The following is a 20,889-nucleotide window of genomic DNA, read 5'->3' as shown; positions in this document are numbered from 1 at the left end:
TTTTTCCCCTCCGGCTGTCCCCAGGGAAGGCTGTGGTGGTTTGTGGAGGGGCTCACTCCACCAGGCCCTCCTGCTCACCGCTTATCCCTCTGTCCCACAGGTGAAAGCCAACGACTCGGACCAGGGCGCCAATGCCGAAATCGACTACTCCTTCCACCAGGCCTCGGACGTGGTGCGGCGGCTGCTGCGCCTGGACCGCGCCACGGGGCTCATCACCGTGCAGGGGCCCATCGACCGCGAGGACATCGGCACCCTCAGGTTCTCCGTCATGGCCAAGGACAAGGGCGCCAACCCCACGAGTGCCCGCACCCAGGTGGTGATCACCATCAAGGACATGAACGACAATGCGCCCTCCATAGAGATCCGAGGCATAGGGCTGGTCACCCACCAGGATGGCATGGCCAACATCTCGGAGGACGTGCCAGTAGAGACAGCGGTGGCTCTGGTGCAGGTGTCCGACCGAGATGAAGGCGAAAACGCTGTGGTGACCTGCGTGGTGGCTGGTGACGTCCCGTTCCAGCTGCGGCAGGCCAGCGAGACGGCGAGCGACAGCAAGAAGAAGTACTTCCTACAGACCACCACACCACTGGACTACGAGTCAGTGAAGGAGTACACTATTGAGATTGTGGCGGTGGACTCGGGGAACCCACCCCTCTCCAGCACTAACTCCTTGAAGGTGCAGGTGGTGGACGTGAATGACAACGCTCCCGTCTTCAGCCAGAGCTTCACCGAGGTGGCCTTCCCTGAGAACAATGAGCCCGATGACCTGGTGATGGAGGTCAGTGCCACCGATGCTGACAGTGGCTCCAACGCCCAGCTGGTTTATTCCTTGGTGACAGACCCTGCCTCCAAGGGCTCCTTCACCATTGACCCCGACTCTGGGGAGATCCGGGTGAAGGCAGTGCTGGACCGAGAGCAGCGGGAACGCTACGAGTTCGCGGTGGTGGCGACAGATAAGGGCAGCCCCAGCAAGACGGGCACAGCGACTGTGGCCATCAACGTCATGGACAGGAATGACAACGACCCCAAGTTCATGCTGAGCGGCTACAACTTCTCGGTGATGGAGAACATGCCGCCCCTCAGCCCTGTGGGCATGGTGACAGTGATCGACGCTGACAAAGGAGAAAATGCCCGTATCCAGTTGTCAGTGGAGCAAGACAATGGGGATTTTGTCATCCAAAATGGCACTGGCACTATCCTCTCCAGCATCTCCTTTGACCGGGAGCAGCAGAGCACTTATACATTCCGACTCAAGGCAGTGGACGGTGGGGATCCTCCCAGGTCTGCCTATGTGGGGGTGACCATCAACGTCTTGGATGAGAATGATAATGCCCCCTTCATCACTTCACCCTCCAATGCCACCTACAAACACATCCTGCCCCACACCAGCCCCGGCCAGCAGGTGAGCAAGGTCAAGGCGGAGGACATTGACTCTGGCGTCAACGCGGAGCTGATCTACAGCATCACAGGAGGCAACCCCTTTGAGCTCTTCCAGATCTCCCCGCAGAGCGGAGACATCACCCTGGAGAAAGAGATCCTGCGGAAGCACCACGGCCTGCACCGCTTGGTCGTGCGCGTCAACGACAAGGGCAAACCCTCGCGGCACGGCACGGCGCTGGTGCACTTCTACGTCAACGAGACGCTGGCCAACCGCACGCTGCTGGACACGCTGGTGGGGCACAGCCTGGACACCCCGCTCGACATCGACATCGCCGGGGACCCCGAGTACGAGCGCAGCAAGCAGCGGAGCAACATCCTGTTCGGAGTCATCGCCGGCATCGTGGCCGTCACGCTGGTCATCGTGCTGGTCGTCCTGGTGCGCTACTGCCGGCAGCGGGAGGCCAAGAGCGGCTACCAGGCGGGCAAGAAGGAGACCAAAGACCTGTATGCACCCAAGCAGGCCAGCAAGAGCGGGAAGAGCAAGAGCAAGGTGAAGAAGAGCAAGTCTCCGAAGCCGCCCAAGCCCACGGAGGATGAGGAGGAGACGGGGCTGCAGAAGTCGCTCAAGTTCAACCTCATGAATGACTCTGTCAGCGACAGCCCCCGAATCCACCTGCCCCTCAACTACCCACCGGGCAGTCCAGACCTAGGTCGCCACTACCGCTCCAACTCGCCACTGCCCTCCATCCAGCTGCAGCCTCAGTCACCCTCTGCCTCCAAGAAGCACCAAGTGGTGCAGGACCTGCCGGCCACCAACACCTTTGTTGGCACCGGGGACAACAACTCGACGGGCTCCGAGCAGTACTCGGACTACAGCTACCGCACCAATCCCCAGAAATACACCAACAAGCAGGTAGGAGAGCTCATCCTGAGGCCGGCAGCGGCCCCCCCGCTGCACCGGGGAGCCATCTGGACAGAGGTGTGGGAGTGAGCGTGGACTGGCCTCCAGCCCTGCATGCGTGGCCCGGGGGTCTGGCGGAGGACTACCCTGGAGCGAGCCACGGAGCCTGGTCGTGGGGCAGGGAGGGGACGGGGATGGGGAGGGGGAGGTCAAAAACTGTTGGAGCCCTTGTCAGAGCGCCCGGGGCTGGGTCCTGGTGGCGCTGCCTGGGTGATGGTGATGTGAAGGGCGCTGCATGTGTGTTCCTCTGCATGTGGGGCTCTGGGGAGGGAATCCCACCCACCCGTGTCCCCTTTGGGGACTGGCTTTTAGAACACTGAGGAGGGCGATGCCCACCCTCCCATCCATCTCTCTGCTTGGGCTGGCTCATGGGGAGGAGGGACTGGTCTTGCTCCTGCCACAGCTCTGGGCAGCCGGTTTCCAGCCCTGCCCTGGTTCAGGGAGCAGCGAGGAAGGCACTGGCCTCACTGTTGCCAGCCCGGCTCTGCTGGTGAGGCTGAACCTTCCACCATCCCTACTCCAAGGCACCTCAAAGGGAGTTCAGCGCCCGCTGCGGCTGCCCGGGCAGGTGGGGCTGGGTGGAGGAGCAAAGCTCTGCCTTTTTCCCAGGCTCAGGCTCTGGCTTCCCCCAGGCTTGGGCCCCCTGCCATAGCCGGCGCGGTGAAAGCCGGGCTTCCTGAGCGCGAGCACCGGGCCCGGAGCTGCGGCTCCGGGAGGGAGAGCGGGTCCTGGTGGCGTGGGCACGGGACCGTCCGTGTGCCAGGGTTGGGTCTTGTGCTCTTGGCTGGGGGAGCGGGGCACCGGGGTCTCTGCGGGGTCACTGCTCGTGGTGTAGCCGGGGGTCGTGCTGCGTGCGGGGCGGGGCGGAGGCAGGTCTTGGCTGCGGGCGGGGAAGGGCTGCTCGCTGGTGTGCACTGGAGCTTGGAGCTGTCCCGGGAGGTCGTGGGGTGAGCACGGAGCTTGCAGGACCCTCTTTCTCGGGCTGTCTGGCCAGTTAGCTTGCACCACATTTCTGCTTTGGCACCTGTCGGGCCTATCCTTAACTAGCTAGGGAGGGAGAGGGGGGATGAGTGCCTGTGGCTTTGCCTTCTTCCTGGGGCCCCTTGGGTGAGGAGCACCCACTCCCCCCGAGCTGTACACCTTATGGAGACCCCTACTCCTTTCTTTGTACCCCGGAGAGCGGCAGGCTGGGCTCCTGCCGTGGGGCTGAGCTCAGCTGCCCTGTTGGATTGACTTCAATAAAGTTTTCTATTTTTGACCAGTTGTGCCTTATTTTCCCCGCTGCCCCTGAAGGTGCTCTTGCTCCCAGCAATTTCCCAGGCGTATTTTCCATGTTCTCAGCCTCTGGAGCAGTCAGGCCCCGCAGAGCCCAGAGCTGATGATCACGTGGGCTGGCCATCTCCCCAAACCCTCCACCACACGCCAGCGTGGCCAATCCAGAGGCCTCATGGTGCTGACCCCTCATTCCCAAGTACATCTCCCATCTCCAGTCACTGCCTGGCCCTCTAAGGATGCAGCTCCCTCCGGGACATGGTTCACAGCACATGCATGTACACACACACATGCACAGCCACGGACCAGCCAGCCCGGCTTTCTTCCACCCCAACATCCTCCCTCAAAGCTTCTCCTGGTTGATCCCCACATCCTCTTGCGCCCCACCCGTGTCCCACAGCCGGTGCATGGAGGAGCAGGTCTCTGCCATGCGGTGCCCTGACCCAAATCCTGCCGGGAGGGCTGGGAGCCGCAGTGCTGCAATGAGGACGCACTTGGCGGTTGCAGATGGAGCCTTGGCGTGTCAGCAGCGCTGGGGGGAAGCACCCGGATCAAGGTGCTCCCCCACCCCGGGATGCGTCGGGGAGGAGAGATGCTCCCAGAAAAGCTTGCTGGCAGCAGGAGGGTGATGGAGCCGAGCAGACACGCTCCCCATAAAGATGGCTCTGCCCCTCCTGGCGGGGTGGATGGGGGTGATGCTGCTGCCGTGGGGCTTGCTCAGGGTCTTGTCTCCAGCTGGCTGGAGAGAGGAGAGTGGATGGATCCTGGTAGGCAGCAGCAGCACAGCACCCCTTCCCCAGGCTGTGGATGAGTCCATCCTACATCCCCCTCCCACCATCCAAGCATCACATCTCAGGGACCCTCTCCCCGGCCGCCCATTCCTGTTTCACATGGTTTTTCTTTCAAACTGGGGCAGACATCCCTGTGCCCGTCACACCAGCTTCACCTCTTCCCCAGGGCCTCCAACTGGCTGCACCAGGCTGCCGGGGAAGAGGAGCTCTGGCGCTGGGAGAGATTAGATCATCTGGGGAAACCAGTGGTTCTGGCTTCAGTGGTTTCAGCCCTGTGCCAGCCTTGACTCTCACAGCCTCCTCGTTTGTTTTGCTAACAGCATAAGGTTTTATCTTGAACCATCCAGGAAGTGTCTGGGCCTCCTGGGCAGGCAGGGCTGGGACCCGCGGGGAGATGTGATGGCTGCAGAGGAGGAAAGGAGACACCAGCAACCACCTAAATAACTAGTCCCCGCGGGGCTGGGCAGGGCAGTCTGGGGGCTTGGCTCAGCCCTGACATCTGCTTCCCTTTGGGAACTTTCTGAGAGAAGTTTCCCTTCCTTCCTTGTGCTCCGCAGCTCTTTGATGAGCCCGGGGTGAGAACACAGACGTGTGGGGAGCGGCTCTTTCTTCTGGCCGTCTCCCAGGCTCCATCCTTTCCTACCGGGGGGAATACGCTACATCCTTTTCTGGCTGCACAAACCCAAGCCTGCCTCGGGTCCTTACAGCCCCCCACCATCCCAGAAGCTGGCTGGAGTGGTGTTAACTTCGGCGAGCTCAGCAGAGGTGCCTGTACCCGCCCGCGGGCTCCGGAGCGCGGTGCAGCATTAATTACTCTCTGCGGGGGGGGGGGGAGGGGAATAAGAGGAATATTGTAGCTGTAATGGACAGAAATGAAATTGTCTTGGTTTAGAATTTAGCTGGGAGTCTCCATAAATTGCAGGTTTGGGTGTTGGCAGATGTCTGGGAAAGTCTCCTACTGTCCTGGGTCAGTGGGTTTTCTCAAGGTCGTTCACGTGGAATGAGCTGATAAATGGATCCAGCAACGAGCTGCAGATGGAGCTGAGGGTTCATGGGGGACGTGCCCTGTTTTTCCCCAGTTTCAGAGACACGCTGTGCTGGGAGCAATTCCTGGGCACTGTGAATGAGCTCCTGCTCCCGGGTTCAACTGGACTTGGGTCAGATTTGGCTCTGCTATGCAGAGACCAAACGAGGGAGCATGTTGGTGAGGTCCCAGGGGCTGCAGATCCCTGATTGTGCTGGGAAGAGTGGCTGGGCTTGTCAAAACAACAGCCTGTGAGCTTCACTGGGTGCTTGGGGGAGCTGGGGCAGCACAAGAGGGGGTGAGGAGCGGGTCGTACACCGTACTGGCTTCTGGGGCGTTGGTGAGGATGCTGAGAGCCCCGTGGGCAGGGCAGGAATGTGCAGTGGCTCGTGGCAGGTCTGTGCTGGGGGACTTTGCTTGATGGCAGGGAGCGGTGCCTGTAGCTGGGAGAGCAGTGTGGGGTATTTGGGACCTCAAAATGAAGAGCTTCAGCCACAGGAGATGAGGATCCCCATGGTATGGGCTGTCTGCACAGCCAGAGGCAGCGTGGGTGTGTGCAGGCTGTGCTGCAGGGGGAGGTGACAGCGGGGTGCTCACAGCCAGCACCCCACAGAGGGGGGGCACAGAGGGGTGAATGATGTCTGTGACGGGGTGGCAGAGACACACGGACAGGCTGTTTGTCAGGGGTAGGTGATGAGGGGGTGCAGCCCCTGGGAGGAGGTGGCACAGGGAGGGGTACAACCCCTGCCCCCCGAGGAGGGGGCAGTGGGGTGTGTGCAGCCCGTACTGCAGTGGGAGGTGGCGGGGGGGGTGTACACAGCCACAGGGAGAGGTGGCAGTGGGGTGCACAGAGCCTGGACATGGCAGGAGGTGACAGTGGGGTGTGTGTAGTGTGCAGCCTTGGGCAGGTGATGACTCTTCTGTGAGCAGCACATCTGCAAGGAGGCAGTGGCACTTGCTGTCCCTAACCCGTCCAGAAGGGCATCAGGTCTCTCCTGCCTGACAGTCCCTGGCCCCACCAGCACGTGGGACCTCATTCTTTGCTCCCTTGAAAGGTCACCCAGCGTGTGCCACCTCCTGGGGCTCCCCGTATCAGGCTGGGTGACTTGCAGCACTGCCCAATCCCCTCTTCTCACCCTGCTGAACAAGATGCTGCTCGTTCCTCCCTACCCTCCTCTTCCTCTCCATTCTCAGACCCCCTGCCTCTCCCCTGCTAGATGCCCTTGGAGCCAGTGTTGGTCAGTGGTGAACACGGGCTTTCCTAGCTTGGATCTGGGTTACTTCTCCTTTTTTTTCCTCCCCAATCTCCCCTCTTTTTCTTTTGTGTATCTGCTGCTCTTCACCCCTCTCTCCTGATCTCTGTGGCTTTCCCCTCGGCACCAGTCTCTCCTGACAGGCTGCGTGCTGGCCCTGGCACAGAGGGATGGCACAGAGGGATGCTGAGCCCTCTGCAGCGCAGAGCCGAGTCCTGGCTGGCTCTGACGGCCGAGCTGTGGATCCCCTGTGCGATGAAAGCCCTGGCTGTGTGGGCAGCCGCCCACTCCAAGCCACGCTGATTGATATTCCCAGCACTGCTCTGCCCGCTCGGCCGGGCTCTCAGCTGCAGTGCTGTTCCCTGGAGCGGGGCCCAGCCCTGCAGCCTCCGTAATCCGACACCCAAATCCCGGGACAAAACCCGGCGCTGTGACGGGCTGTGTCCCCGGGCACTTGGTGGTCCCCGTGTGTCCCCAGGCACTTGGAGGTCCCCGTGTGTGTCCCTGGGAATTTGGAGGTCCCTGTGTGTTCCCGGGCACTTGGTGGTCCCTCCGGCCAGAACGTATCCAGGAGGCTGTGGATGGGGTGAAGGGAGAAGGGTGGGATGCAGCTGGAGGGGGTGGAGGGAGGAATGTTCCCAGGTGAGGACAGAGCAGGGATGTTCTGGGATGGGATGGAGAGGAGGTTGGGGTAATGAAAGGCTGCGTGATGTAGGGCAGGACAGGGAGGGGTGTTGTGGAGGAGGGCGAGGGCTGAAGGATGCCTGGAGCAAAGGGCACAGAGTGGCTCTGTCCCTGGGAACTGTGTCAGCTCGGGGTGGGGAGGACAGCCCTGGCAGGGTTTGGGGCAGCAGAGAAGAGGTGGATCCTGTGCCCTTGTGTCCCTGGAGCTGGTGTCCAGCAGGGACCCCTGGAATGGATCTCCCCATGTGGGGCTGTGCAAAGAGCAGGATCCCCCTTCATGGCTTGGTTGGACATTCAGCCCCTGTGGTGTCCTGCCAAATCTGAGCCCCGTGCCAGGCCCAAAGCACCTTCCTCCCCTTCCACCCTCATCCCCACACATCCCTGTGGTGTGAGAGCTCCTGCCCATGGCAGAGCTGTGCTCCCCCCTGCTGCCCCACAAGCTGGTTCCTCCAAGCTGCAGTTGCACAACCCCAGCTCTGCTCTTGGGAGAAACCAAGATGGTCAGTGGAAGTTACTCCAAAATGGACTTTTCCTGCAGTGCCCTGATCCTTTGGTGCCCCAGGAAGCCCCACAGTCTGCTCAGCTAGGGCAGAGGAGGGTTGAACACAAGTGAGGAGGCAGCAAAGGCCACCTCTGGCATCTTGGTCCCCCTCTTGTCACCTCTGACACCAGCTGCAGAGTCCATCAGTCCAACTGGATGAGGCTCAGTCTTGGCCTCTCCTCTGGGAGCCTGGGTCATCTGTGATTCAGACCCACTCAGCCTCCCCCTAACAGGCCATTCATCGACCTTTTCTTCTTGACTTGACCTTTCCAGTACTTCAAGAAGGCTTCTAAAAAAGATGGAAAGTGACTTTTAACATGGGAAGATAGTGATAGGACAAGGGGGAACAATTTTAAAAGAAGAGGGATTTGGGTTAGATATTGGGAAGAAATTCTTGGCTGTGAGGGTGGTTCAGGTGGTTCAACCCTGGCACAGGTTGCCCAGAGAAGCTGTGGCTGCCCCATCCCTGAGAGTGTTCAAGGCCAGGTTGGACAGGGCTTGGAGCAACTTGGGATAGTGGAAGGTGTCCCTGCCCATGGCAGGGGGTGGAACAAGATGAGCTGTAAGGTCCCTTCCACCACAACCATTCTGTGATTCTGTTCTCTCTTGACTTTCTGGAGGTCTCAATTTCCACCCTTGAGGACCTGCTTTCCATATCCCACCAGTAGTAAAGGTTTCTTTTCCCGGTGATGTTCCCAACTCAACCCTGTGGCTGAGAGCACGAGAAGAAGAGGAGGTCAGGTAGAGGACCAGAAAGAAAACAACTCCCCCGGATCCCTTAAAAACAACCCCTATTTGTTTTGCATCGGTGTCTTGTGTGGTGTAAACTGTTTACTCCCTCAGTCCTTCAGATGCTGGCAGGAAAGCGTGGGTGGGTTTGTGGTGGGAGAGTGGGATGTGACCTGCTGGCAGAGCAGGAGAAAGCTCGTACACTATCTCCTCCTTTACATCCATTTTGGCACTCACAGCCGTGCCTCGTGGGTGCTACCCAGAGATCCCTGAAGATGCCCCTGCCCCGGGAGGTAAACATCCTTCTGAGCACCTCCTTGCTTGCAAAATGCCCACCTGTGATCTCCTCTCTGCACGTGGCACGGGCGGATCCTGGCGGGTTCCATCAAAGCTGTTCAGAGCCATCACTTGGGGCGGGCAGCGAGTCACCTCCTCCCTCCCTCTGCACTGATCCTGCTCCGTGGCGAAGCTGTCGGAGCAGAGTGCCCTGATTCAGCTCCTCTGAGACATCTTTAAAGGCCCGAGCAATCTGAAAGCCTGCAGCTATTTTGCTCCCACACGGCCTGGTTTTCACATCCTCCAAACTCCCCGATGCTCTGGAGCAGCTGCGAAGCTGCTGCCGAGGAGACTCTGACAGATATCCAGCCCTGCTTGGAGGGGGGGAACCTCTTGTCTGAGCTCTGGACGGAGATCCTGCTCGAAATGTCTTGCTGAAGTGATGTCTGATGTTCCTCTTACACTAATCTATTAATCTTCCTGCTTCTTCATCAAAAGCACTCAAGCCCCGTAGAAAGCAAAATCAGTGTTTCAGATGTTTGAAGAGCCCTTCGTTATTATTCAGGCTGGGCAAGACCTTTTGGGGTGTTGTGATTCAAGGCTCTGCAAGTGCCTGGAGGAGCTTGGGCTGTTTTTTTTCCCCAAGGATTTCAAGTGGATCACAGTTTATTAGGGGTGTCTCTTGCCAAGAGAAGAGAGCTCAGAAACACACTCTAATGTTCGGGAAATTTGTCTCGAGCCGCAGCCTGCAAGGTTTGACCCAAGGACTTGACAGCTCTCCCAGGATCTGAGGACAGCTCATCCATACCAGGGGTTCTGTGCCAGACCTGGTAATGCCAGAGCAGTGCAGGCAGGAGAAGTGGCTCTACCAAGCCTCACACTATTACTTGTCCTACCTGTTTGATGTCTCCAGATGAAGGCTTGACTTACCCAGTATCACCGTCCATGCAGGTTGGTTGCAGACCACTAAAGTGAGGGCTCTGCCCAACAGAGCATGTTGGTGCACAGACTTATGGAATAGTCACAATTCCTTGGGCAAACAGGAAAAGCTTCTGCCCTTTGCCAGTGAAAATAGAGGTGGTTTGAGAACAGGTTTGCCCTCAGAGGAAAAATTTCAATTTGAAAACAAATCAGGAAGAATCGGCATTTTTTCCCCCTATTTCCCAAGTCAATCAATATACATATAATATATAAATATATTTTTTTCCTAGTAATTTCCAAAGGCATGATTCCCACTGACCTTTTTGAATCATAATTAATACTTGGCTTGAATTCTGAAGTGAAAGGTACCTTTGCAAGAGCATCATTTTTTCATTTTTACATGTCAGCAAAGATCTCCCCCCTGCCCCAACCCTGAAACCAGAAACTCACTTGAATAATGATCTGAATTCAGCAAATTGACAGGTTTTCTGTGCAGAGTCTTCCCGTTGCAGCGTTCCTGGTTGTCTCTGTTTTTTTGATAGAGTCCTGAGTTTATGGCTCAGGACCCCCTGTTCTCCCAGAGCTTTCAATACTCTCTGTCAGCTCCACTGGGTGCAACTGGGAGCCAGATTAGCTCATTATTTTCCCAGCATTATTTTCCCACTCTACAGCTGTTGGATTCCTCGAGGGCTTTGTTCAAGTGTTACTCCCAGTCCTGGAACCTTTTTCTCCCTGGGATTTTCAGATGGTTTAAATGTGATTATGAGACCTCCTTCTGTGTCCTGGGCAATTTCCACTCTACACCAACCATCTCCAAAATAGCTCTATTATCAGCTTGATAGTGACAGACATTTCAGGACACCACGGCCAGTCCAATTGAGACATTATTCCATAAAGATTATGACCCCTTTAGATTTTATGAGTCACCCTTCAGATGATTTATTTCCATATTTTCCTTTCCAATCTTCATTTCACCCAAAGAAAAGCCAAATTGCACACCCTCCATGGGCTCAGAGCTCTGATAGGCTGAGGGGTTAGGCAAGCTCTGTCCTGAGGCTGTCTAAATGGGTTTCTAATTGCGTTAGATCTTGCTATGAGTTAGATAAATTCGATCTGACCAGGCAGGTTGGCACCGGGCTTTGGCGGCTTCTTTGAGCATCATGCAAATTTCAGGAGGCTTCAGGGCACCTATGTGGAGTCAGCCCACATTTTACCCAGATTTATTCATTAAATAGTGCCTGGGGATGTGATGTCCATTTTAGGATGGCTGTTCTGCTATCATTATTTCGGCAGGACTTGGAGACTGTCTCTTCTGTCTGCAAGGTCAGCACTCGCTAATTGTCAGCAGTGGCAGCCATGAGAGCAGCCACTCACAAGGGTGAGCAGTTGCATTTAGGGTATTACCTGGTTTGGGGAGATGGAATCATATGGATTCCTGTGTGTCTTTCCTCTGGTTGCAGATTCCTTCTGTACTATTGTTTGTCGACAATGGAAGAGCTAAAGGGTTGTTGGGAACAACCCTCGTGTCAGACACTGGGATGGGGAAAGAGGTAAAGGGTTGTTGGGAACAACCTTCACGTCAGACATAGGATTGAGGAAAGAGCTAAAGGGTCGTTGGGAATAATCCTTGTGTCAGACACTGGGACAGGGAAAGAAGTAAAGGGTTATTGGGAACAACCCTCCTGTTGGGATGGACAAAGAGCTAAAGGGCTGTTGGGAATAATCCTCATGTCACACTGGGATGGGGATGGACACAAGGATTTGTGGGCAGAGCACAGCCATCAAATGAGACTCAGGAGCATCAGGTGGACCAGAACTGTCAGCCCCGTGTCTGATGTGCCCTGTGTGACCCCAGTAGCTGTGATGGTGACCCACTGAATTGTCAGAACAGTAGATCAGAGAGCTGGGCCTTTAATTCTCCTGGTAGTCCTGTCCAGAGTTTTCAGTGTTCTCTTGGACACAGCACCTTCAATGGAAGATTTTTGAGAAGGTTGTTTTGATACAGGAGGGGTCTTACAAGTGTGCACAGCCCACACCTCTGCTCAGAGCTGGGTCCATCTGCCTCCCTCCCTTGTCTGTGCTGGCTGCAGCTCCTGCCTGGGTGCTCCATCCCTCCCTTGTCCAAGCAGGGAGAGCCCCTGGGACCTGTTCCCTTGCTCTGCACAAGATCTTTCCTCAATTCCTGCATGTTGTGCTAACAGGGAGCAATCCAGCACTGCTGGGAATGCAGCTCTGGCTGTCTTGATTTGCTTAACAAAGAGATAGCCTGTTCTTGTGCCTCTGAACATCTGGAGATGCTGTGGCAGGGCAGGGAGGGACCTCTGGGGCAGACAGTGTGCCCAGGCCACCAAGGGGACCAGGGAGACAAGGGAGGGAGAGGCAGAGGAGCTCCTGGAGGAGCAGAGATGCCAGAGATTCCTGTAGATGCTAGGAGGTGACACCAAGCCAGGGCAGTGTTTGATTTGCAGTGTTTGCTGCTGGTCCACAAACACCCTCCCTCCCGCTGCTGCTGCGCCAGGTAACGAACGCCATGAGCTCTTCCCATCCCCTCCAGGTACGGTGGGGGGGGTGCAGAAAGAGCAGAGGATGCCTTGGGAGGCTTCTTCTCCAAAAATCAGCACAGTGGTCAGCCAGTGTGCTGCTGGGGAAAGGATGGGAAGAGCTGTCTGTGCTCTGGTCCATCCCCCCCCCAGAACACCGGCAGGAGCACGGGCTGTTGTCAGACGAGCTGTAAAATGGTCGGCTGTTACAGCCACGAGCCGAGCTGGTGTCCTGTTTCCTAGAGCTTGAGCGTTGCCCTGGGTGGTTTTGTCAATTCAGGTCCAGCTTTCCTCGAGGCTTGCCCTGGTTTCCATGGACAAAATATTCCCCTCAGCCTCCTGCTCCAAAGCCTGTGTAGCCCTGGCCTGGAGCTGTGCTCCTCTCCAGGCACGACCCTGGCAAATAAAATAATTCCCACAGGCCACAAAGCCTCCCCACACGAAAAGCTGGATCTGTGCAGTTCGGAGCGTGGTCCCCTGGGCTTATCTTCTCCTTTTTCTCTCAGTAACCGGGGATGTTGCCTCGCTCCAGGTTGGTTTGTAACGGAGAGGGGTTCATGAATTAGTCTGAAGTTGACTAACTCCTGTGCCACAATGGCTCCCTTGTCACTTATTTTTATATTCCGGGCGTTGGGTCTGACATTGCCTTTCACTCTCAGCCCTGTGAGTTGCTGCATTGTGGCGGCTGTTGGGGAAGCAAGCTCCTTTGGCAGCTGGCTGAAAGGCCGTTGAGGCTTCTGGCATGTGGGGAGGCGCAGGAGCCTCTGGAGGCTGCCAGATGAGCCCATTAGCCGCGGATCCTGCTTTGGGATCAGCAGCGAGGGAGTTAACACTTTGGGTATTTTCACCACTCCAGCGTTAATCGGCGCTCAGGGGGGGAGCAGGGTGGCTCACCTCCGTTCCCGGCTGCAGGAAAAGGGTGCCCGGGGCGGATTTTACGGTTTCCTTTGTGAACAATGGAATTTCGGGACCGCATCTCCTGCTGCTCCATCCATGCCCTCTGCGCCAGGGGGTCATGCCGTGAGTTTGCAGGGAGCCACTGTTCCCTCCTAGCGCTGCTCTCGTTTGGGCTGAGTTTGTTTTCCCTGGGTTTAGCAAGGAGAATCAGCTCGGTGCAGGTCCTGAGAGCTGGGAATGTTTTGATGAAGGGAAGAGGCAGGAGCGAGCAGAGTGGGGCTGCGGAGAGAGTGGATCCCCTTGGTCCCCATCCAGCATCCGTGGGTGGAATCCTCATAGAATCACAGAATCATTAAGGTTGGAAAAACCCTCCAAGATCATCAAGCTTTGGCTGATCCCCACCTTGTGCCCCAGCCCAGAGCACTGAGTGCCATGTTCAGTCTTTCCTTGGACACTTCCAGGGATGGGCACTCTCCCACCTCCCTGGGCAGCCCCTCCCTGGGCAGCAGTGCTTAACCAGCCTTTCCATGAAGAAATTTCTCCTGATATAATGTTTTTCGTACCGTGCCCTCTTGGTAGAAGGCACCAGCACAGGCAGGGACTGGTGCTGGGGGGTTTGGGGTGTGCAGCCAGGACCAGGCAGGCTGGGCAGGGCTGTCGGGGGCAGCCCAAGAAAATTCCTCATCAAAACAAGGTCGTGTTACTTCAGACAAGCCCCAAAACTGGAACCGTGGGTGTGACCCCGACCTCCCCGTTGTGGGGATGCTGTGGCAGAGGTGGAAGAGGCAGAGAGAAGGGCAGCAGGGCTGGGCTGACCTGCCTGGTGTGTGCAGGAGGACAACCTGCACGTCCCCACACGCTCAAGAGAACACACGGAGCAAGATGCAGCATGGATTTGTGGAATTGGAAAGGAGCAGAGCAAGGAGCAATTTTTTTTTTTTTCCTCACAACCCTGCAGGTAGGAGAAGTTCAAGGCAGAATTACCAGGCAGCAGATATAGAACCAAAGGGCTTTTTCCACGGAGCAGAGAGTTCATTGCTGCAGGATGCCACGGGCTCAAAAAGGCAAGAGAACACTTCACAGAGGATGGGGGGTCATTAAATGTGGAGCTGCAAACCATTCCTTCTCAGGAAAAAAACCCCTGAACTGTGGCAGCACAGGAACCCACAGGACTTACCAGGGGATGAACATCATCAGAGCATCTGCCAGTGCTGGAGGCAGCTGCTGGTGCTCCCTGAGGAAAGAGTGGGATGGGGGCTTGGTTTGTTCCTCAGATTTAGAGGCTGGCACAGGTCTCCCCATCATCTCCCTAGCACTGGGGAGCCCTTGAAAGGAGTTTTTTTCCAGAGCCACAATTTCTCAGCTGAGAAAATAGACAGCTTTGCCCCAGATCCCATTTTGGCGTGGTGGCAAAGTGGAGGCAGCAGAAATAGAAATAGAAAACCAATAAATACTGGGGGAAAAGGGAAGGAGTGGATAGCAATTAGTAGAAATGAGTAGTTATGGAGTGTAGAAAATTAACAAGGAAAGCCAAAGACATTGGGGGGAAATCAATTTTGACAAGGTAAACACAATAAGTAGTTTAAAAAATGTGCTGGGAAGAGGTAGAATCCAGTAACTGTCAATTCCAACTGGAGACTGCAAAATTGTTAATTATGTAGAAAACTGCAAAAGTATTCAATGAATAGTTGTAGTAATTTGGACTGAGACATAACAACGTAGGATGTAGTACCTGCCCATGCATTGGTAACCAGCAAAGTCATTCAAAATTGCCTTGAAAGAGTGAAACTTAATATAATTGAATGAAATAATTTGTACCAAAGAGTATTCAAAAGTCTGGAGTAGGATCTCTCTGATCCGGGGGTGTTAACGGAGCTGGGGAGCCCAGGCAGGGCCAGGAGGAGTGGGAGGGCATGAGCCAGCTGGGACAAGGATGGGGATGTTGTGTGCAGTGCACACTGTCCTCGCCAGCCCCGGGGAACAACTGGATTAATAGCTAAAGCAGGCAACTCGATGATGGAAATAGCATTGACGTCAGTCACCGCAGCTTGATGGCAAAGGGATACTGGGCAGTGTCATCACATGACAGGTCCAGCTTTTAAACCTTTCCTTAGGCATCTGGTCCTGGCCTCTGTAGGAACAGGATCTGCTCGAGGCGCTCCTGCGGGTCTGAAGCGGCAGAGCTGGTTTGAGGTTACAGGGCTTGGCTGATCAGCTTGGGGTTGATGGATATGCTGAGCTGATGATGTGTTTTGTTGTTGTTGTTGTTATTATTATTATTATTTTGAATGAGCACTACTCTCAGGGTGGACATCAGGAAGGATGGAAAAGGTTGTCAAGCATTGGAAGGGGCTGCTCAGGGAGGTGGTGGAGTCCCCACCAGGGAAGGCCTGGCCGTGGCACTCAGTGCTCTGGGCTGGGGGACCAGGTGGGGATGGGGCACAGGGGGGACTCCACGGGCTGGGAGAGCTTTTCTCAATGATTCTGTGATTCCAAGTGAAGCATTGTGAGATGGGTGAAGATCTGGTTTATCCTCAGCTGGGTGAAGAACAGTTTGTCTGGAGTCCTGGTGGAAGGAGGTTCTCCTGGAGGAGCTCCCCGGCGGCAGCACCGCTGCCATTCAACGCCGCAATCAACGATCTGGAAGTAAATATAAAATCACTGCTGATAAAACCTGCAGCTGACATGGAGGTTGGTGGAGAGGGAGATCATGATGAGGATAGAGCAGTCATGCAGAGCAATCCAGATTGCTTGGTAAACTGGGCCCATTTAAACAAAGTGCATTTTAACACAGCCGAGTGCAAAGCTGCGCGTGGAGAAATGGGGAATGCTGGTTTATATCCCGGGAAGCACTGACTTTAAAATGGATTTAAGGGTCACACTGCATGAGTAGCTCAGCGTGAGCGCTCGTGGCACTCAAGGGCTAGTACAGACCTCAGGTGAGACAAACCTGAGAGGCAGGAGAAGGAAGGCTCTGCAGGAAGCCCTGGTGAGATGGCAGCGGTGGTCCTGCGAGGATCACCTCCCACGAGGAATGGGGAAAAACTGGGGCAATTACACAATGAGGGCCACAAAACTGATTTGCTGGCTTGCAGGTTGTGACTTGGTCCTGGTTTGTTTGACTGGAAAAGAAGACTGAGGCATGCCTGGATTGCACTGTACAAGCAACTCCTTGTGTAGAGGATGCTGCGTGCTGAAAGGCTCTTTAACCTACAAGAGAAAGGTCAAACAAAACCCAATTTCTGTAAGTCAGTGCCAGACAAATTGATTCAGTGTCTTTCCGTGACTCCAGAACAAGGCTCTCCGGGCTGGAGAGCTTCACAGGGCACAAGCTGGTAGGGCTGGGCAGAGAATGAGGGGGGCACTGCCCACGTTGGGCTGGGGGGGAATGGGGTTGAGTGCGGGTTGTCTTTCCCCCCCAGGGAGGAGAAGAGCCCTTTCAAGGGCTGCCAGGCAGGATGTGACATTTAAAGGAGGTGTTTTTCAGGTAAAAGGGATGCTATTTGGACGGAGACCCCTCAGGGGAGGGATAGTAGCTGTCACAGGCTGGGTTTCAGAGGCTGTTTGTTTGTGTTATTGCAGGCACCCCGAGGAGCCCGGGTTGTTTGGCTGAGGTTTTACAAGCACAGAGTGAAAGCAGGAGCTTGGAGCTCGGGATGAGCCTCGGTGAGGGAGGAAATCATCTTCAGACAGGCAGTCAGGATGAGGGAGGAGGCTGTGGGAGAGCAGCTCCTGGCACAGTGGGCAGTGATGTCTGTGCAGTGGTGGCTTTTGTGAGCTTTACACAGCTGGGCAGCCCTTGGAGCGGGCTGGGAGGGGACTCCAGGGGGTCATCAGCACACAGCTCTGCCGTGGGTGGGACTGCCTTGCCCTCGGCTGGGCACAAAGTCCTCCTGAGAGGGTCTTGCCTGTCTCTCCATGACAAAGATTGCACCTTCTGCTTTGGCAAGAAGGTTCTGGCACAGGTTGCTCAGAGAAGCCCCACCCCTGGAAGTGTCCAAGGTGAGGCTGGACAGGGCTTGGAGCAACATGATCTAGTACAAGGTGTCCCTGCCCATGGCAGGGGGATGGAACAAGATGATCTTTCTAACCTTTCCAACCCAAACCATTCCAGGATTCTGTGATTGCACTTGGCCAAAACTACCATTGGGGTTTTTTCCATAGTGATTAACCTCAGTCTTCCCATGGCTGAGAGCCTCTTCTTGTCTGCCCGCGGTCCAGGGCAGTAGCTTTTTCTTTGCAGAAGGCTTTCACAAGCTTCAAGAGTGCTGCCTCTGCCAGCCTTACCCTTCTCCTTCCTGAACTAAATTCCTCATTTCTTTTTTTAATGTTTTGTCGTGGTTTCTAACAACCGCTTGTTTGGGTTCGTCTCGGGAGTGGCACCCAAGCTGGGCACAGCTCTGCCTCCAAAGCCCGGCTCAAACTGAGCAGAGCAGAGAGATCCCTGCCTGGCTCAAAGGCTGTTTACACATCCCAATATAGATGCATTTTTTGGGGTGAGGTTGATGGATCACCCAGCCCCAGTGTGCTGCAGCCCCCGGCCCCTCCACCAGCCCCGCTGCTCGGGGGGGGGATTATTTCTGGCAGATGTGACAGATACATCCCACATCTGTCACCCCAGCAGTTAATGAAAATACAGGCTAGAGATGGACACAACCCAGAGAATTTAATTTGATCCATCGTCCCAGCCTGTCTGCAGTAATGACTTTGTGAATGCAACTTTCTGAACGCTTTGCATCCACCCTGCAGTGAGTTGCACTATATTACCCAGGCAGAGATGTACATGCTGCACTTACACTGTTTTCTTGCATTACTTATGAGAATGTCATCGAAAATAGTGTCAAAAAAACTTCCTAAAGTCAAGGTAGAACATTTACTGCTCCTCCTCCATCCACCAGGTCTGCTGTCTTTTCAAAGGAAGAAGTTCAATGGCTTGACATGTTTGTTTGTGACAAACCTACAGTGGCTGTTACTCATTTCCTTGTTATCTTGTAGGTACTTACAAAGAGTTCTTTTATCTGCTTCAGTATTTTTCCAGGAACTGAAATTAAGCTAACTGTTTTATAATTCTCCAGCTCTTCTTTTTTCTCATCATTAAAGACAGGTGCTATTTTAGCTCACTTCCAGTCTTCTGGAAGCTCCCTGATTCTCTACGAATTCTTCAAGAAAAAAAAGTATGGGAAAAAAAAACCCCAACCACCCAGCCCTAACAACTCTGAAGTTACTTAAATCAGGTCTCTAAGCATCTGGGGTGAATTTAATCAGGTCCAACCAACCTTAAAGCAGCTAGCTCATCTAAATGCTCCCTGTGTGTTCCTTCCCTCCGTTTGTCTCAATTCCTTCCCTTTCCTGGTCGGTGCTCGCTGTGTGGGACGCCTGATTGCCACTCATTTGTAGTAAAGACACCAGCAAAAAAAAAAAAAAAAAAAGGTGGTATTCAGCCTAAACGATGTGTTGTCTCCACTTATCTCCTCATCACCTCCAGGTTCCCATCAAACAGCTCCTTTCTTGGGCTCCTTCCTACGTTTATGGGCGCTGTGGTGTCTTTTTTTCTCTCCCGGTGTTTGTGTTTTGTGTTTCATTCTCCGCACGCATCATCCCGCTCTTGCCCTATGAACTCGTGCTACCCTCTCCACTCCTCGGCAATCACGACAAAGAAGGATTTTGTGGAAGGATTTGGAGGAGGATAATGATGTAGCTTAATGGCTGTTTGCGGGGAGCTCCTCCCGAGCATGAGGCAAAGCTGGGGAGAGAAAGTGTGAAGTAGGGTCTTTGAAATGCTTAACGAGCAGACAAAAGCTGCGATGGTGACCCTTGGTGGAGAAGCTCTGAGGATGAGAGATGGGGTCAGGCCAGAGGCTGGGAGGTGAGGGATGATGTCACCGTGGCTCTGTGCTGGGCAGTGATCCCATTAGAGGGGCTCTGGGGTGGGTTTGGCCACGTGGGTCTCTGAAGACACCAAGGGGACATGTAGAGTGGGGACCCCAGGTGAAAGGGGGGAGCAGTGCTTCAGGATTCAGGGAGGTTTCCAGAGCCTTCCTGCCATGGAAGAGGACATCTGCCCAGGGTTGTCTCTGGGTGAAAGAAGAGGCTGGGACAGGAGCTGCGGGCGGAGCTGGTGGGTTGGGGGAGCACAGGGACCGTGCAAAGTGTGGTGTCTGATGGGGTGCTCTTGGCTGGGGAAGGCCCCACACTGTGCCTGTCAGGATGGCTGTGGGGGGCTGAGGATGGACCCTGCTGGTGTTGGCAGCGCCGGGCAGGAGCTCTCTGCCTCTGTTTCTGGGTCAGGTTTGATGACCCCCCCTCTCTGCCTTCCTCTGCTGGGTGGGTGATGCAACAGCTCTTCTCTTCTCTCCAGTTACCTCATCGCCGAGTGACGTTCTCTGCAGCCAGCCAGGCTCAGGACCTGCAGGATCCCTCCCAGCACAGCTACTACGACAGTGGGCTGGAGGAATCAGAGACCCCCAGCAGCAAATCATCGTCGGGGCCCCGCATCGGGCCGCTGGCCCTGCCCGAGGACCACTACGAGCGCACCACGCCCGACGGCAGCATCGGGGAGATGGAGCACCCCGAGAACGGTACGTGCCCGCCCACCCGGGCCCGCCCCTCCCTCCCCCGGGGCTGCTCATCCCCCGCCCCGCACCTCTCCCGGGGGGTGAGATGGGCCGAGGAGCTCGCTGGCCACGCTGGGCTGTGGTGGGGAGGATGGAGGAGAGACCAGGCTCAAAGCAGGCACAGCGAGGACGTGGTGGGGAGGGGAAGAGGTGGGGGAGAGAGGGGAGGTCTGGGGGAGGCAGGGGGATGTGGGAGCGGGAAGAGTTGAGGAGGCAGATGGGTTTGGCAGGAGGTAGATGGGTTTGGCATGATGTAGAGAGGGGGTCCAGCAGGGTGGTCCAGGGTGGCAGCCCAGGGGCACCCAGCCCAGGTGAGCTCCTGTGCCGCGCTCAGGGGGTCCCACGGGCGCCTGTCCCCATGGCAGGGCAGGGTGGGTGGGTGTGAGGCAGCTCTCCACGCTGTGGTGGGAGTCAGAGCCGTGGGAGTTTCCCGGGGAGCAGAGGGGAGAGCAGGTTTAGGGGCACAGGCCGGGGTGAGGAGACCCGTGGAGTGGAGGATCAGAGAGCGTGGGGGTGGCAAACCCGAGAGCAGCATGTCCTGCCTTCACTGGGCCCTGCAGGTCACCTCCTGCTCGGGCCCAGCTTCCCCTGAGAACCCCCCAGGAGCTGTCTGTGGTCTCACTGCAGGCTTTCCCCTGCCCTGGCGCAGCTTCACCCCCGGTTCTGCTCCTTGTGCTGCCTCTGTGCTGCCTGCCTGACTGCCCTCAGCAGCCCACTCCCCAGCTATCTTCTCTGGCCAGCTTCAGTTGCTTCCTCAGGCTTGGCTCTCGCTGTGCATACAACATCTTCTGTCCTGCACCTGCTGCCTTCTGTGCTCTTGTGCTGAGGGGAGGTTGCTGTGGAGCCAGAAAGTTCAGTGAAACCTTTGGGAGGGAAAGGGAAGTGGTGGCAGAGGGTTCTCCTGAAGTCCCCTCCTACCTCTGGGAGCATCCTTGACTTTGGGACAGGTCTGTATGTGGTGTGAAAATGGACGAGAATGTGTTCAGCTGGTTTTTAGGGAGCTGCA

The 20,889-nt window shown here is 55.9% G+C and overlaps 1 protein-coding gene across 5 annotated transcripts in view; it reads left to right on the top strand.

The window, feature by feature from the left end:
- The window catches only part of PCDH1 (protocadherin 1), a 56,202-nt gene that overhangs the window by 9,476 nt on the left and 25,837 nt on the right, over window positions 1-20,889 (top strand). For all 5 annotated transcript variants that reach the window (XM_032702606.1, XM_032702605.1, XM_032702604.1 and 2 more), the window contains exons 3-4: window positions 101-2,293; window positions 19,628-19,847. In XM_032702606.1, the coding sequence (XP_032558497.1) occupies window positions 101-2,293; window positions 19,628-19,847 (2,413 nt within the window). The remainder of the gene's footprint in view (window positions 1-100; window positions 2,294-19,627; window positions 19,848-20,889) is intronic.

The sequence above is a fragment of the Chiroxiphia lanceolata genome, chromosome 15 (genome assembly GCF_009829145.1).
Source record: "Chiroxiphia lanceolata isolate bChiLan1 chromosome 15, bChiLan1.pri, whole genome shotgun sequence".
Lineage (NCBI taxonomy): Eukaryota > Metazoa > Chordata > Aves > Passeriformes > Pipridae > Chiroxiphia > Chiroxiphia lanceolata.
Note: the sequence above shows the minus strand (reverse complement) of the source record. Positions and strands in the feature narration are given on the sequence as shown.